Source organism: Boleophthalmus pectinirostris, unplaced genomic scaffold (assembly GCF_026225935.1).
Source record: "Boleophthalmus pectinirostris isolate CB_2022bp ecotype Guang Dong unplaced genomic scaffold, ASM2622593v1 HiC_scaffold_2, whole genome shotgun sequence".
NCBI lineage: Eukaryota > Metazoa > Chordata > Actinopteri > Gobiiformes > Gobiidae > Boleophthalmus > Boleophthalmus pectinirostris.
The window spans coordinates 19,484,767-19,501,516 of record NW_026571152.1 but is presented as its reverse complement, the minus strand read 5'-3'; the positions used below and the strand labels follow the sequence as shown (position 1 = coordinate 19,501,516).

The window sequence follows — 16,750 nt, the reverse complement described above, 5'->3', positions numbered from 1 at the left end:
TTACACGTAGCTTTGGGGGTCTCTGCTGTAGAGGTCCAGCTCCTGGTAGAGGATATAGCTCTTGAGCCTTGGGGGGAATAAGTTCATGACTTCGAGGTTGTTCAATCTTTTCAGGGTGAGTCGTGTTCTGATCTCCAGTCGGCACAGGTGTTTGAGGGAGCGGGGGCTGCCTGAGGGGAGATACACAAAAGTCTGGAGTTTATTTTGATGGACAGGCCAAGATGCTACAAGATACATGGTCAAATTTGTCTGAATAAAATATAAACATACAAACTAGAGGGATTCAAAGAAGAGAAGTTCAACCAGTATACTTTCAAAAGCCTTTCTGGTCACAATAAATACATCAATAAATTAAGCATAATGTGTCTCTTTATGTATTTAAAATACTACAGTCCACCTGCAGATCCATAATTCTGAAACCACTGATCAAACCATTTCTGTTAGATAGCAGTGATATTAAGATACTTTTCTTTCTTTTATTTACTTACTTTTACTTCAGTTTACTACTTTAGCTACTCAATTTGCAGTCTGAACACAGACTTTACCAAATAAAAGTGTTGTTTTATTCATCTAATAATAACTAACTGTGTAAAGTAGACAAGCACTGGCCCTTGTTTATAGTATGGTTGCTAGGTAACTGTTATGGACATACTTCTATCACAACTGTATCTGTCATATCTCCTGCCCACACACCTCTTGTTCTATGCCTATTTTATAATGTATTTCTATGTCAACGTGTTAAACTCCACAAAAAATATCACTCTAGGGACAACTTAGTTTGATTATTAATTATGATTGCATGTATTATTTTTTCAGTCAGGTGGGAAGTTTAAAAACATTAAGAGTACCACATGTGGCCACTAGGAGTCACCAAACTATCAAATGACAACTTATATAAAATAGCCCTGGAAAACTAAAAGTAATACTTTGAGGCAGCTTTCACAGTTTATATTCTTCTTCTAATTTTAGATGTTCACTTTTGTTAAAATTATTGTAATATTGATAAAAAAATTTAAAAAAAAGTATAATTATTGTAGTACTACATATCTTAATTCTTATCATGATATTAATTACAAGCACCTTTCTTAATTTCAGCATTTCATTGTCTATTAGGAGTTGTCATATTACAGTTTTTTCTCATCATATCATATATATATCAGTATAAAAACTCAAACAGAACGGCAAAGCAAAATTAGTGAGCCTCAAAGATCTAACGGCAAATGATTTTACACAAGTCAAACAGGGAAAAGTGTCTCAGCACTGAGTACAGACTAGGAAAACCACAACCCTGTTTAGGATTAAGTGGGAGCTGTATTGCAAATGTTTGTCAATAGATAAAACTGCCAAAGCAACTGAAAAAAAAACCCTGTAAAACCAGTTAAGTTTTACCTTATGAACATTAATACATAATACTGAATAAAAAGACAGTTATAAAGTTGACTACACAGAGGGACTCACGTTGGATGCAACAGATTTCAGGCCACTCCTTTTGCTTCTCCAGGATGAGTCTGAGAGTGGAGCAGATGTGTATGTGTTTGACATAGTCCAGAAGAGTCAGGACCACCCTGCCAGACAGGTGCACGATACAGCACAGGCTCATGAACTCACAGAACTGAAGAGGAAACAAAGGAAAACTTTATGAACAGTTTGTTCATATTAGAATTGTAAGCCAACTCTGAATACATTAGGGTGCAGAAAACCAGTACACCTGTTTTACAGAAGCAGTGGATTTGATGCATGCTTTGAACTGCACATGACAGGTGGAGTAGTCTTTTGATTCAAATGCAGTAGCATAATTGCAGTTTTTCCTTGAAGAATAATTTTGGTTAAGTTTAGAATTTTACCTGGACAAAGCAGCAAATGTGACTTGAGCAGAGGCAATTCCATAAAAATGTTGAATGTATGTTTAAACTGCCAGACAAATTGCTTATAGGACAGAATTCTGTTCTGTATGGATGGAATCCCTCCATTTTCTTTTTTCATTTTTTTTTTTTTTTTACTTTTCATCACAAAGTATCACTTGACTGATGTAAAACTATGAAAAATAATTGCCACAGGCATTACATCTGTAGAAAATCTGAACCCTCAAAACAGAGTGCATATCACACCAACAAAATGGCTAAGCCTCTCTCTAATCGTCTGATGAAATATAATGATATATTTAGAAATAGTTCTTGTCACTTAATTTACTTACAAAAACAGCATTATGTAAATTCTTATGTCAGTCAACACTTCAGCTGTTTTCATGGCAACTACCCACTGCAATTACTCACCAGCCCCTGCGTTTAGCCCATTTCCTGCTCAAATTACCATGCTCCAACTTGATTACACCTTTCATTTTTACCTCCAACTAAAATAACTTTTCACTTACTGGTATTTTCTCCTCCCTTTCGTAGGGTTCACTGGGCCCGCTGTCATGGTGGCACTGGAAGCACGTCTCTACCTTGTATCCATTGTTTAGCAGCAGCCTCATCATCATCTCATCCTTTAGACAATACTGCAGTGCTGTTGGAAATACTGTATCACTCACTACATTGAAATAACAGTTCACGTCTGCTTTAGCCGCTAGCAGCAACTTCACAATCTCATATCTCCCTGATCGAACTGCCACCAGGAGGGAGCAGAGAGGGTCCAGGTCTGTCTTGGCCCCTGCAGCTAAAAGGACCCTGGTACATTCTGTGTCTCCATTGGAAACAGCGAAGTACAGCGCACTCCTCCTCATGTCACGGTAATTCTCAGAGTTGCGGGTGTTCATGCGGTAGTTGACATCAAACCCAGAAGCAAGCAAGAGTTTGAGGCAGCGGCTGTGGCCTCCCTCTGTGGCGGAGTGGACCGGGCTCTGGCCTGCCTCTTTGATGGCCTTTTTGTGGGTCAGAGGGATGAGGAGCTTCAGGGCACTGGTGGGAATACAGAGGGATAGTTAAAAAAGGGAAAGAAAAGGTTTTGTGGAATATTTCATACATATTACTTATCTCTGTCCCCTAGATAAATTAAAGCGGAACTAAACACTAAATCCACATTTTTACTAAACTAAACTTTTTATAGGGTGTTTTAATAGCATTATCTACTTGCAATTTTAATACAAACTGGGCAAATTTACAACTCTCTGGTCAAAAACGCCTAAATCTTCAGTGGCCTCTGCAATTTTGAGTAGACAGTGACATCACAAAAAACTCTCCTGATTACAATCAAGTGTTTGCAATTACAGTCATTTGCAAGGGTGGAGTTTGAAGTGTCAGACTGTGTGAAAATAAAGTTCAGATTAAGTCTAACTCGAGCAACAGAACTGCTAACAGAGTAGTGCTTTCAGTTAGCTTCACACCCTCGGGGAATGTTGGTGACATCAGCTGCAAAGTATCATTTGTGACAACACTACTTCATAGCAGTAGTGCCTATGTAAAGTGGAGCTTACTCGTAATGGCCGGCGTATGCAGCTTTGTGAATGGGCAGATGTCCTGTGGCGCTGTGCAGGTTTGGGTTGGCTCCATTGTCCAAAAGAAACTTAATACAAGCCAAGTTTCCTGAACCCGCTGCATCCGACAGCACGCTCTCCCCATTACATGCCTGTGAGTTCACCTTACTGCCTGCACACAAACACAGAGAATATTAAAGGGTCTATATTACATTATTTTCTGATCTAAGTTATAACGGTATTTCTTTACCAAAAAACATACTAGGAACTTTGTTTTGTTTCATTCACACTTGTTTAACACACAAACCCTGCAAATCATTCGACACTCCACCTTGTGATGTAATACCTCCCTGTATTACATCACAAGGTTTGTGTTCCATTGTGTTTTTAAACTCCACACAACTTCACTAGAATCATTTGGATGATTTCACATCTGGAATTGCCAATCTTTATTGAGCTAAAGGTTAAAGGTAGCTGTTAACTTGAAAACTACAGCTAAGGTGGAACAGAGCATTTCAAGCTTTGGAGAGGTAGACAGACTAATAAAGGATTACTGAAACACGTGTGAATGACATAAAATGCAGCTCCAGGTATGTTTTTGATGAGATAACAGCAGTATAACATGGCTTAAAGCTCACAAGAATCCATTTTGGGGCAACAGTAGTTCAATTGATGAGTGTTTGTCCACTGATCCAAAAGTTGGGGATTTTAATCCCCTGTCTGTGCACACTGGTGTTTGAATGTGTGTGTGTGAATGGCTGAGTGCTTCCTTGATGTAAAGTGCTTTTTGGAATACAGGACCTTTAAAGTGCATGTGACAGTAGTATGTCATATTAGTATGACTACTGATTTTACAAAAAAAAAAAAAAAAAGTTAACATCATTATATTTATACAGCTTGCCTGTTTATTCTATCTTTTTAATTTTGGTGAAGCTGGCGTTCGATATGGGCAAAAAAATCATGAAACTTGTTTTTCAATTTCACAACTGCAACTTCTCAAAATGTTATTTATCAAAAAATACGAATTAATCAAATTAATATGATTAACTGCCTAACCCTAGAACCATGTCACAATGAGAAAAACATGCACTTTAAATTACTTGAAAGTTGAAAATAGTTAATAGAATTTAAACTGACAGCAATTTCTGAACTCCCAGTTCATCTTGTTATGCAACGATGCAAATAGCAAGTCAATGTTTTATTCATATTTGTCTTACAGTGGCATTTGCTCCACAGTATTTTTAAACACCACCTTTCAAAGTGTAAATACCAAGAGAAGATGATTTTAACATTGTTCATTTGACGAGAAGAGAAAAGTGCCACTGAACAAGTGGAATCAGATTTTACTTTTGCACTTGTAATGGTAGTTTGATGATACTCAGTGTTACTTTACAGTTCACAGTATTTTTCATTCAGTGGGCCACACACCCTGCAGCTGCCATTGGGCAGCCTGATAAAGGTAGGCATGAGAGGTATTCTGATACATAGACACGTAATGTTAGGTGTTTTGCCAAAGGACACAATGACAACATGATCTGGGAGAACATATTGAGATGCCTGACCTAATGTTCCCCTATTTAATTTCCATTTGTTCATTTGCAAGTATTATATTTAGATTAGAGATTTAAAATGGAACATGGAAAGGTGCTATAATTAAAGATGCTGTACCTTATGTTTACTGTTTGCATGTTTACTGCTTGAAAAACGTGAAAAACAGAACTAGTTCATTTTAAACGGTTTGCAGTGGTCCAAGCTTATTCCTCACCTTCCCAATGCATTTGTAGCATCTCAATCATTCACCACGGTTGAATTTGTAAATGGTTCAGAGGCCAAAGCAGAGTTTTACCATCACAGACGTGACATCAACTAGCATGCTAAAGCACACCAAGAGACACACCCTGTGCTGTCATTTTGCCCCTAAGAACTGCTTTTACAATATCTTTATTAGTCAAAACAAATGTTACTTTATTGCATGAAAGAAATTTGTATAATGCCTCTAAAAATTCTGTTCCTAGCTTTAGCCATGAGTTTTAACTTCCTGTTATATGCAGCATTTTGAGGACCAATTCAAATTCATATTTTTAATGGTCAGTTACTATGGCAACAGTCATAATTTTTCATCATTCTGAGACCCATAAATACACCAACAGGACAACACAATCTTTTGTTATTCACCATGCCAGACTAACTTCCACCCACTCTTTAAAACAGAACGTGGCCTGTCAGACTGACCGCAGTTGACCAGAATCTCGATGATGTGGAAGTGTCCGTGCTCCGCAGCCACAGCCAGCGGTGTAGCTCCTGTGATGTCTTTTTGGTTGACCCGGCCCCCGTTCCTCAGCAGCAGCATCACAATGTCCGAGTTGCCCACTTTAGCCGCTTCATGCATCGCCGTCCACCTCTTTCTGCAGATCTGCTCCACCCAAGCACCCTGAGTCACCAGCAAGTGGGTCATTTCATAGGAGCCCGATCGGACAGCTGGGAATAATAACATGTTATAATGACTTAATTATACGTTCATTCAATTATTATAGAGTAAATATCAAGCTACACATTTTCTGGAATAACCCTTTAAAACAGCACTGTATACACTGACTTCAACAATCTAACTACTTAAACTAAAAGCACTATTTGAATGTCATTGAAAGGCCTATGTCAAAACACAGCATATTTTTCCCAACCAAAACATTTGTTCATAACCCTAAACTTCACCTGATTTTGAAATAGACTTTCGTCAAAAATAATATATTCGCTGGCACCACGTAGACTATATGTATAAAGCTAACCTGCTTGCCACCATTTTCCAGATAGGAAGTGAACATGGGTGCACTTCCGGCTCCAACTCAATCTCCAATTCATTTTGTGGTGAAAAACTGTCGCCCCTCTCTCTGTAACTACTGCTATCAGGCTCATCATTTGGTTGTAAAATATTTGTATTAGACCGCTCTACATGATCCTTGTGTTTTTTATCTCTTTGTTTTGTCCCTAAATAAGGATATGAACATTAATAGCAGACAAATCAGGCACTTTTTTTCCTTTACGTTGCTAAGGCGAGAAGGGCCATTACCTTCAACAGCCTCACTCTTTGGTTACTATGATACTCGTGAACAGACAAGCTTCACTTGACTGGAGCCAAACTCTATGGGTGACCTCACACTCACTTAATCTGCTTCGTTATACAGTCGATGACGAGCAGTAATGTAAAGCAGTTGTCATTACTGCTTTGAAAAAAAAGTGCGCCCAAAATTGCTGGTGAAGTATTACAACAGTCAAGGTAATTTTTCTTATTCATCTACTTTTGAAGGGAGATCTGTGCAGGTTTTAGTGGTGGGAGGCTCTGAAGCAGGCACAGGAAGAACACATAAACTCCCTACAGAAAGGCTCCACCTGGTTCAGGAATTTAACTCAGGACCTTCTCGCTGTAACATTGATGTGACAACCACTACGCTACCATGCAACAAGTGACAACAGCATTTTACAGACAACCACAAATCACCCCTGACTTTCGCCATTGTTCGACACAGGATCCTGACTCGCATGTGTCCTTTTTATGGCAAACAAATACCTATCATACCGTCCTAATGTCGTCATTCTCATAATTTCCAATACAAAGACCGGAACAAAAATGGCATCATGAGGATGTCCAAAAACTACAGCTACACACCCTGTGCTCAAGCCTTTATACTAGCCCATTGTTCTACTGCCCATACATCACAGACAAGTACTATTCAATTGTACTCCACTCACTAGGAACTACTTAATACCTCTTAATGCCCTCACCTATTTCTAGTGCTTTTGGCTACTCTATGTTTTGCTATACTCCAGTTAGTATAAGCCAGTTATTGTAGTCATTATCCAATAGTTTATTTTTGTACTTTTCAATTGTTACTTGGTCTATTTATGGGTTTCAGTATGGACCCCAATGGATAAGAAAATCACACATTGGTAATAAGTTCATGCCTTTTTAATGTCAGCTTGAGGCTATAATCTCTTGGCTGTTCATTGCTTTTCTCTGCTCCAGATTAGAGTTAGCCCACTTGTCTAATAGCTAATATGTATTATCTTCTATTGTCCATTGTGTAAGTACACCCCATGTTAGTAATAAGTTAATACCATTTGATATCCTCACCTGTTTGGGGTCTTAATGTTTTGGCTGCTCAGTGTTTTCTTGCTCCCTACATCAGTAATGACATGTAATGCAGGCTTTGTCAGAAAGCTTAAATCCACACTTTACCGTTGGTCTTTTAAGCTAGTGTTATTGGCTGCACCTGTCTGTGGTCGTATTGTTTTGGTTGATTTGTGATATTGATATTACCTTCTCATTTCATCAGTGGTTGTCTGGTTGATAATAAGTTTTTAGCTTAAAGATCCTATATTACATGAAATTGATTCTTGTGAGCTTTAATGAAAACACAGCTCAGTCGTATTATGTTTCATTCACACGTGTGAGTAATCCTTCATTATTAGTCTGTCTACATCCCTAACACTCAGAATGCTCTGATTGATTGACTGATTGATTGTTTACTGTCTCTGTTCCACTTTATGATGTCACGGAGTTGTAGTTTTCAACGTCACAGCTCCTTTTACCTTTTGTTTAGTAGAGATTGGCAACAGGTCTGAAATAATCAAAATTATTCTAGTGGAGGTGTATGGAATTTAAAAACATAATGGAGAATTTCTTGTATTTCCACGTGAAATCACAAGTGTTTTCTGTTTGAGAGAACAACTCAGCCTAAATGTGCAGTGTTTGAGTGTTAAACATGTGTGAATGAAACAAAAAAAAAAACCCAACAACAACAACATTATAACACAGATCAGAAAATATGGGCCCTAATGTGAGCCTTGTGAATGAGACTTACCGAGCAGCAGAGGGGTCTCACTCTTGCTGTTGGTGTTGTGTGGGTTGGCTCCATGTTTGATCAGGCTCTTCACATTCTTCACCCACCCAGCTTTTATGGCTAAAGTGAGCGGCGTCTCTCCCCCCACAGCCGTCCTCTCCTCCAGACTGAGGCCTTTATCTGCCACTGGACAGTACAGTAAAATCAATAATAGCCTGGAGCTAATAACAACAACACAAATATTGAATGGCAAGTAATGTTAATATGTTTCACACATAGTTGACACTGGCTCAGGTGGCCGAGGGGTTCTTTTATGAGACTGGTGGTTCACAGCTCAGTCCAGTGCATATTGTCAATAGGCAAGACACTTTACCCACCTTGGCTATATAAGAAAATGGTATAAGTGAGCTAACCTGTGGGCAGCTGTGTTAAGAGTGTCAGGAGAATACATAATTACCTATAATACTTTAAGAATCCTGTCAAGCTTGTCAGTAATTACACAGCAATATATATCTGAGCCATAAATATTTGGTATGGAACATTTATCACTTAACAAGTATGGTTTTCAAGTAGTCATAGGTAGTAAAATTAACTCAAACCTCAAGCCTCAAACCTCAAACCTCAGTAAAAAAAATTGTTTTGAAGCACAATGGGCTGGATATAATAAGAAATACAAACTCTTAAAAGGGAAAGCAGAGAAGAGGCCAGGTGAACAAATGAGATAAAATAATTATTAAAAGAAGCCACATCTGTTTCTGTTTTGTAATTATTACAAATCCCTGAAATATGTGTTTAACACGAAAGATTAATTTTAAACACTTTTTAACTAAATTACTCCTCTAAAATAGGGTGTGAATGATAATAAATACTAAGCCAGCTTTTCACTGGGAGCAGATCCAAAAGAACTGTATACTTAAAAAGAGAAGGACTGCCCATCAGTTGTAATAACGCTGCACAATAAAATAAAATTAAAGTGGGTGTAAACATCTAAACTCCACCTAAAACCACATTTCAAAGAGAGCAGCTAAACTGGAAATACCTGGTGGACTAATAAAAGAGCGAGAGAGGAGGAAGGGGGAGGAGTCTGGAGGTACAGTATAAGGAACAGTGTGATTGGTCTTATGGTTATCCATACTTCAAACTCCGCCCCTGTTGACAAGTGTTTGTATCAGAAACACCTGGCTGTGATCACGGCCGTCCTGCGTGATGTCACGTAGTACTTGAAATTGCAGTGGCCACGAGATGCTGCACACACCCAAAGCTAGTACCTAATTTACATTAAAACTGCCAAAACAGAACTAGAAACAGTAGACATTTCAAACATCATGTACACAGTTTAGTAGCAAAAAGTTTATTATTTTTCTACTTAATTCTGATATATTTACAGAAATTCAGCTATAACACTATCCATATACTGTATATATAGAAACAGTACTCAGTGTACTAGTAGTGGATCTGAGTGTCTTTGCTGTAACCTGAATTTCATCAGTACCCCCATTCACAGGAAATATTTCAAAACAAAAGAGTGAAACACGGCACTAAATTTACAACTGCACATAAACATGGCATGACACGTATGGCCCATATGCAGCGTTCATGTGGGCGCTGACAGTTGCGTTAACGGGCAGGTGACGGGGAGGCTAAGCTAAGCGGACACCTCGTAGAACGCTCTCTATAGCCACATAAGTGTTGAGTGACATCAGTGACTCTTCTGGAGCTGTGGGACTGTTGACAGCTGTCAGCAGCATGGAGCTCGCATTGTCTCTGGACTGAACAGTTCTCTTTGTCATGACCAGAGTCTGTGGGCTAATGTGAGCGTACGTGTGTTTAATCATACGACATGGAAAGGGAAAAGGCATTCATTTGTTGTCATACGCTGAGTTATGTAGCCAGAGTGAATGAGGAGAGCGTGGGATTAGGAGCTGACAGGAAAACCGATCAGTGAGAGGTAGCTCCAAGTAGCCAGTCTCCTGTCCACATTTGAAACACAAGAGCTGTATTTGTATGCTTGTCTTGTCTGGTAGATTATTCCTTGTCATGTTGAAGTGGTAAATGTGAAATAATGAGGGAGCTGGGGTGACTGAGATGTTACAACATTACAAGGTCAAATTCTAATCACTTTCCTTATGTATGAACAGTGATGGAAGAATACTGTGAAAATGTATTTAGTTACAGAATACTGAATACCTGCATTAAAATGTATTTTGTAACATATTCTGTTCCAAATACTTTGACTACTTTTTACATAGAGTTGCATTTAAATTAAAGTGTAAAGATACAATAAAAACAGCTTTATAATTGTTTCACTGTTTGTTATGCATTTGTTATCAGTGACTGGAGAAGGTATGTCACGAGGTATGTGCATTTTGAAGTCTAAATTGTGTGATCAAGTACCACCATGTATTCCTTTGATTTTAGACAACATTTGTGACTTTACCTTTTGGATATTTCATGGAATCTGGCCCATAGCACATATGCAGACAGCATCAGATCTTAAATTCTAAAATATTATAATGGTGTAGACAGTACTCACATGTCAGGACTGTCTCCAGGACCTCCACGAGGGGCTGGGCTGCAGCTCGGTGCAGAGGGAGCCACCCCCGACAGTCCAGCTCTCTGAAGGCAAATGGGTGTCGCAACAACTCCTGGAGCATCCACACCTCACCTGGTCACCATGACAACCCAGCGCAGACAGGGGAGGATAAAGACAAACTATGATTATTCTCTGCTTTACAGTTTTATTTGCCTCTCGTTTTGAATGCCTCCTGTTTTGACGTGAATGCGTACCATTTAAGCGGCAGAAAAGTGCAGTACAATATTTTGTCCAGCAATCATCTTGTTCAGTTGTAAATGCAATTGTCTTTTTGTAATCAATACATTAAAATTGTAATGTAATCAATACATAAAATATAGGTGAATATTTAGAGTTGAATTTCAATACTGACAATCTATGTTCAACATTGTTAAATTTTAGATTAGAGCTTTTAATCATGTTATAATGGTGTTCCATCATCATTAGCTTAATCAGAGTTATGTTTCTGACTACTTTTCTTCACTTACTTGAAATTATTAAACAAAATCAGACATTGTGTCATACATGAAAGGTTCAAAATTGTCACTTAGCCATTTTCCAAAAGAAGAGGAAGACGATAATCTGTTGCCCTATGGTGAAAGGTCACTATGAAAAGGTGAGGCTTCTTTTTTCTGCAGTTTGGAACAGGAAGTCAATGGACTTGTTTCTGTCGCTCTGTTTTAGATCAAGATAGTGGACAGTGGACATTTACAATGGACAGACTGAAAAATAATTATTTGTATGTTATAGTAAGTTTAACACTAAAAACCTGAAAAACATATGTTATATGATGGGCAAAAGTTTGGCAGTACAATGCATGCTATAGTCATTATGTATTTAGATCACATCCTCCTTTAGTTCAGACATAAACAATGGATTTTATGGCTGACTAACTTTGGCCTCCATTTGAATTGAAATGTATTCATCCTTCTGTGCCACTGTCTGCCAACCTCCTGATGAAGCCTTGGCAGAGCTCCCCAGCAGCTGACACACAGGACACACAGGTCCTACCAAAACAAAGACACTATTAACATGCCTGTGTCAAAGTTCCATTTACCTTGTTCTATGGCTGCCAGCACTCGGAGGTTCTCATCAGTCGTTGCTGCTAAACTAACCACAGAGAGCAGAGAAAGCAGAGTGCAGTTAGATATTTGAGTTTAAAAAGGGGTACTTCATAATTGTGGTTTGTACCTGGCAGAGGACTTTAGGAAAGCTTCTCGACAGGAGTTCTGAATACTGAGCTGTATGTTGTAGTCATTGAGTTCATCTTCACTGTAGTCATCATATGTGTTCATCACTAAGACAAAAACACATAACAACAACCTAATAGTTTAAAAAAAGTTATAGTTTAAAATACTTTTTGCGGTTACATTTAAAATAAAATCCCTTAATTCATAAGTCAACCTGTCAATTTTTTATTTTTTTTTACATTTTCATTTTAAAAAAGTACATTTCTGTGAGATGGAGATTTTGTCCTGTTGCCCTATGGACTGTTGTATTAGCCATTACATTAATAATATTGTTTTATATTGTGCAGCCCAAAGTTAATAGGTGTCTGAAGACTATCCTCCTACTACTAGACTTGTATATGGTACTGAAAGTCCTCCTTGTTGAGAGGCTAGCATTAACTTCTCCACCAAAGTTAACTTTTGTTTGTAAGTTTACATCTTTGTGAATATCAGGAGATAATGGCTGTACAGGAAGCCTATTAGAAATGCATATTACATGCACAGCACGGGGGTGGGAATAAACAAGTATCATCCCACTCCCTTTCAAGCAAAGAGCGCTGAGTTTGAAGACAATTTAGTTTCCTTGAATATGTCTGAAAACTAACAATAGAATAAATCATCATCATTTTTATTGTGCTCCTTTTAAATGTTATATTATATTAAATGCATACTGCCAAATATGCATGTAAAATACCATAATTAATATTGTACTAATTAGCAAGGTGAACACAAAAGTTAGCGATATGTAGAAAACTTTAAATATATATTAGTAGCTTTAAAATGCATTTATTGTTTGTTGATCACAATAGTGCTCTGTAGGATACCATTTTAGGAGAAAAGTATAATCACAGTCCTATAATTACCTGACAATAGAGCAGGGTATACCCCATCTTACATGCTAACAGCTGGGAGGCTTCTGTGCCTGCATTCTCCAAGATTAGACCGTAATGCTACTACTTCAAATACTTCTGCTTAGGTCATCTCAATTCATTAACAGTACTTACATGAATGCATATTTTGGCTACTACTGTCCATCTCTGGTAATTAGTCATTCCACTACACAGCCATTGTAGTCAGGATATTAACAACAACAGAGGGGATTTCCCAAAGAGAGCAAAACAATATCATATGACTGGATGTGAGGATCATTGAAGCCATTTTATAACTGTAGCAAATGTTGGCACCCTTTTGTCTGAGAAGTAATCATGACTACAATAGTTGATTGATAGTGTTATTATTAATTATAAACAGTCAGAAGATAAGGTAGTGCTACATTTTGATAAAACATGCTGTCAAAACATATATATATATTACAGAGGTTGTTTTTCACTACATATGCCAGTGAATTTGAAAAAAGGTGACTACATATTTCAAGCACTTATTTCATTTATTTTATATTTATTGTGGTACAATTAATTAAAAAAAATAGCATCTCTGTCAACAAGAGTTAGGTGACACGTATAGCTTTATTGTAAGTTTACTTTTTTGAGTCACAAATCTGCATATATATATTTTGTATTTATATTCATATTTATTGTTATTTATAAGCTTAAAGTTAACTTTAGTGTGTGACTTTCTGCTTGACAGCCACTTGATTGTCTCTATGATGATGGTGATGTTACTACTTTGTCTATAAAGTAATAACATCTCCATGTAGACAAGCAGGTGGTAGAAATGTTACACAGTGTATCTTTAATATAGGCTACTGTATAATTCAGTAAAGTGGATCATCTATCTAATGCGGCAATGGCTAGGTCTAAGTGAAATGCCATACATTTCAAACAAAGCAGTAACATCTCTATGGAAACAAGCAGGTGACGGAGATGTTACGCAGTGCACCTTTAACACAGGCTGCTGTATAATCCAATAAAGTGGCTGGACATATGTCATGCTGATAACAAACAAAATAGTATTTATCTCTTAGAGTTGCTATGTGACAATGCACCAAAATGAATGAGAGGCTTTTAATTAAAATCACTTTACACTGTATTGTGTTACTTTAGTATATCATCAACAGAGGACCCGACCCATCATATCTTCCACACAAGAGATGCTCAAGTCTTATCAAAACAATAACTGTTTGTTTGCTAACTGAAATGATACACTGCCAACTACATGTCAGGACCTTAAGAAACTTAAGTGCCCCTTAAATTAAGCAGAAATTTCTCACCTGTGGAAGTATGTTGGCGGCTCGCTGATGACCCTGGTGTCCGACTGAGCGCTCTGTCCTCTTATTTTAGGCCTGACCTGCTTTTTGTCCCAGCGAGGAGCGCGTGTGGAGCTACCTCTCCTTAAATACACCCACCGACCGGTGCAATTGTGCTGGAGCTAAGCCTGGCTCTGGCATCTCTGTCCGCATTCCCACAGCCAATCCTAGAGGGCTTATGCTTTACAGATGCGAGCCGCCATGTTTGTCGTCTGCAATTTCCTGGAAAAAAAAATACAATCAATTGGGTCTGTTTGTTTCTTGGAAATTTGAGATGACGCTTCATAAAGAGTTGAGCTGCCAGTAAATCCACGTTAAATCTTTCCCTTGTGATAGCATTTTTGGGATGTTTCCAGGAGCTGTATTACGGTGTTCATTATTAATTGCATTGTATTAGGTTTTGGTGAGATTTATTGCAGTGAATAAACTTTTTATATAGCACAGATGTGTAACAGTTGCATCTACATTACAGAATCATTATTCTGTTTAAATGAATTGTGGGCTGGGGGTTAAATATAGTTTGTGATTTCACCCTAGACACTTCTAAATGGACTTAATTGGGATAAAGTAGCTCAGCTGATAGAGTAGTTTGACCACTGACCTGAAGGTTGGCAGTTCAAATCCTGCTCTTGACATAAACATTACTGGCTGATTGGTCAAATCCACGTACCCACAAGTTGGTGGTGCAATTCCAGCTCCCATAGACAAATTCTGCTATTGTGTCCTTGGGCAAGACACTTAACCCCCTTGCTCCCAGTGATTGTAAACACTGGTGTATGAATGTGTGCATGAATGTGTGAGTGGTTCCTGGATGTAAAGAGCTTTGAGTGCCTTGAAGGAAAAGGAAAAGCACTATATAAAAATTGTAACCACTTACCAAATCTGGCTATGCAAGATTGGATTGTAAACTACAATTTTATCAAATTTAGAAAATCCTTTAATATAAAACAACATATAAATTATTGCTTATACTTATCATCCACTATTCCTTATGCAAGACACTTCCCACTCCTTATGAGCTGTCACTGTTAGATGGTGGTTATCACAGAAGCCATAGGGACAGAATGACAGGCAAGGTTTGGTCAGTTGTAGATGTTTACAAGAAGGGTGTTTTTAAGATATGCAAAACTAGAATATTGGGTAAAGGTTCTAGACTAAAGATCGTTTTAAAATTCTGCAAAAATAGTTGATTACAAACAAAACAAACTTGGGAGTGTAATCTTTTTTCTGAAATATTTCTAATAATATTTCTGAACTATTGTGGTTAAAGTGATTTGGCACTACTTGAACCAAAACCAAGACATTGGGGCACATTTTAGCACATTTTGGATGAATAATTGTCTGTTTATTGCAACTGGGATAAGCTGCAAAACATCACTTTTTTTTATTTTTGACAATATCGCCCACCCCTGCTCTGAAGCTTTCCACTATGGTGTGTGACTGAGAAGTACGGTACATTATACAGAACCTTGCAATGCCAGCTATAAAGTATATATCATTATTGGTGTATTCTGTATTGATGTGACCATAATGTTTAGTTTTGAGAATGCAATGAGCTGTAACTGCATAAGTGTACCTTCGGAAAGAAGTTTGAGATGAAATGTGTGAAAGTTTCAAGATGATCAGTCATATTCCCTTTATTTTAGAGAAAAAGATTTAGCTTAATGCTTGTTCGGAAAGAATAGAGATTAGATTGGTTAGAAAAAGGTATAATTTTTAAAAGGTTTATGATAAGGATGGCAAGATCATAGACTGTCTATGCAAGATATCCATCTGTTTTAAACCATTTCAAAATAAGAGTAGCTGAGACATCATTCTCACAAGTTGAGATCAAACAAGAAAGAAAATATGCTTTTTTGACATTATTTCAAAATAAATAAATGGTATAATTTAGCTAATCTTAGGCTACTTTTTTCTTCATTAACATTATTGCTCCCATTGTCAGAAAGTGTATCTCATTTAATCCTTTTGGTGTCCCAGTCAAACAAAAACTCATGGGAAAAGGTCATTCAACACCAGTGGACAATATTAAGACAATTTCTTGTGATATCTTATGGAGTGACATCTTGTTCTATTCCCAGTTTTAACATATGAGCTCAATAATCATTTGATGTGCAACAAATGCTTTAACTCAAAATAATTATTTAATTAAAAATAAATAGTATAAAAAAAATAAAAAAAAATCAATGAAATAAAAAAATAACAAAATTGTGTACTGACGTATTTATCATAATATTTTAAAATTTTGCCTTGTTCGTGAACCTGTCTTATCATGTCTAATGATATTTACATTTTTTCCCACACCTAGTTTGCACATTTATGTTTAATCTACCTCTAAAATAATTTGATTAAAGACCAGTGACAAGTGTTGGCAACATAAAGCCTGAGTGTCTGCAATCATATTATCATTCGCATACACTCTGAGCTCTTTACAACTAGCAAACCATTCACTGTCTGAAGCACACTCCCATTCACACTACATACGGACAGAAG

General features: G+C 37.4%; 1 protein-coding gene across 1 annotated transcript; it reads right to left on the bottom strand.

The window, feature by feature from the left end:
• LOC110166770 (ankyrin repeat and SOCS box protein 15-like) lies at positions 1 to 12,117 on the bottom strand. Its single transcript, XM_055155699.1, has 9 exons — positions 12,014 to 12,117; positions 11,880 to 11,932; positions 10,784 to 10,915; positions 8,272 to 8,436; positions 5,645 to 5,890; positions 3,413 to 3,584; positions 2,372 to 2,897; positions 1,459 to 1,612; positions 1 to 170 (listed from the first exon to the last, which is right to left on the bottom strand). Exons 1-9 carry the CDS (start codon positions 12,115 to 12,117, stop codon positions 1 to 3), a joined length of 1,722 nt encoding a protein of 573 aa, XP_055011674.1.
• Between the last annotated feature and the right edge of the window lie 4,633 nt (positions 12,118 to 16,750).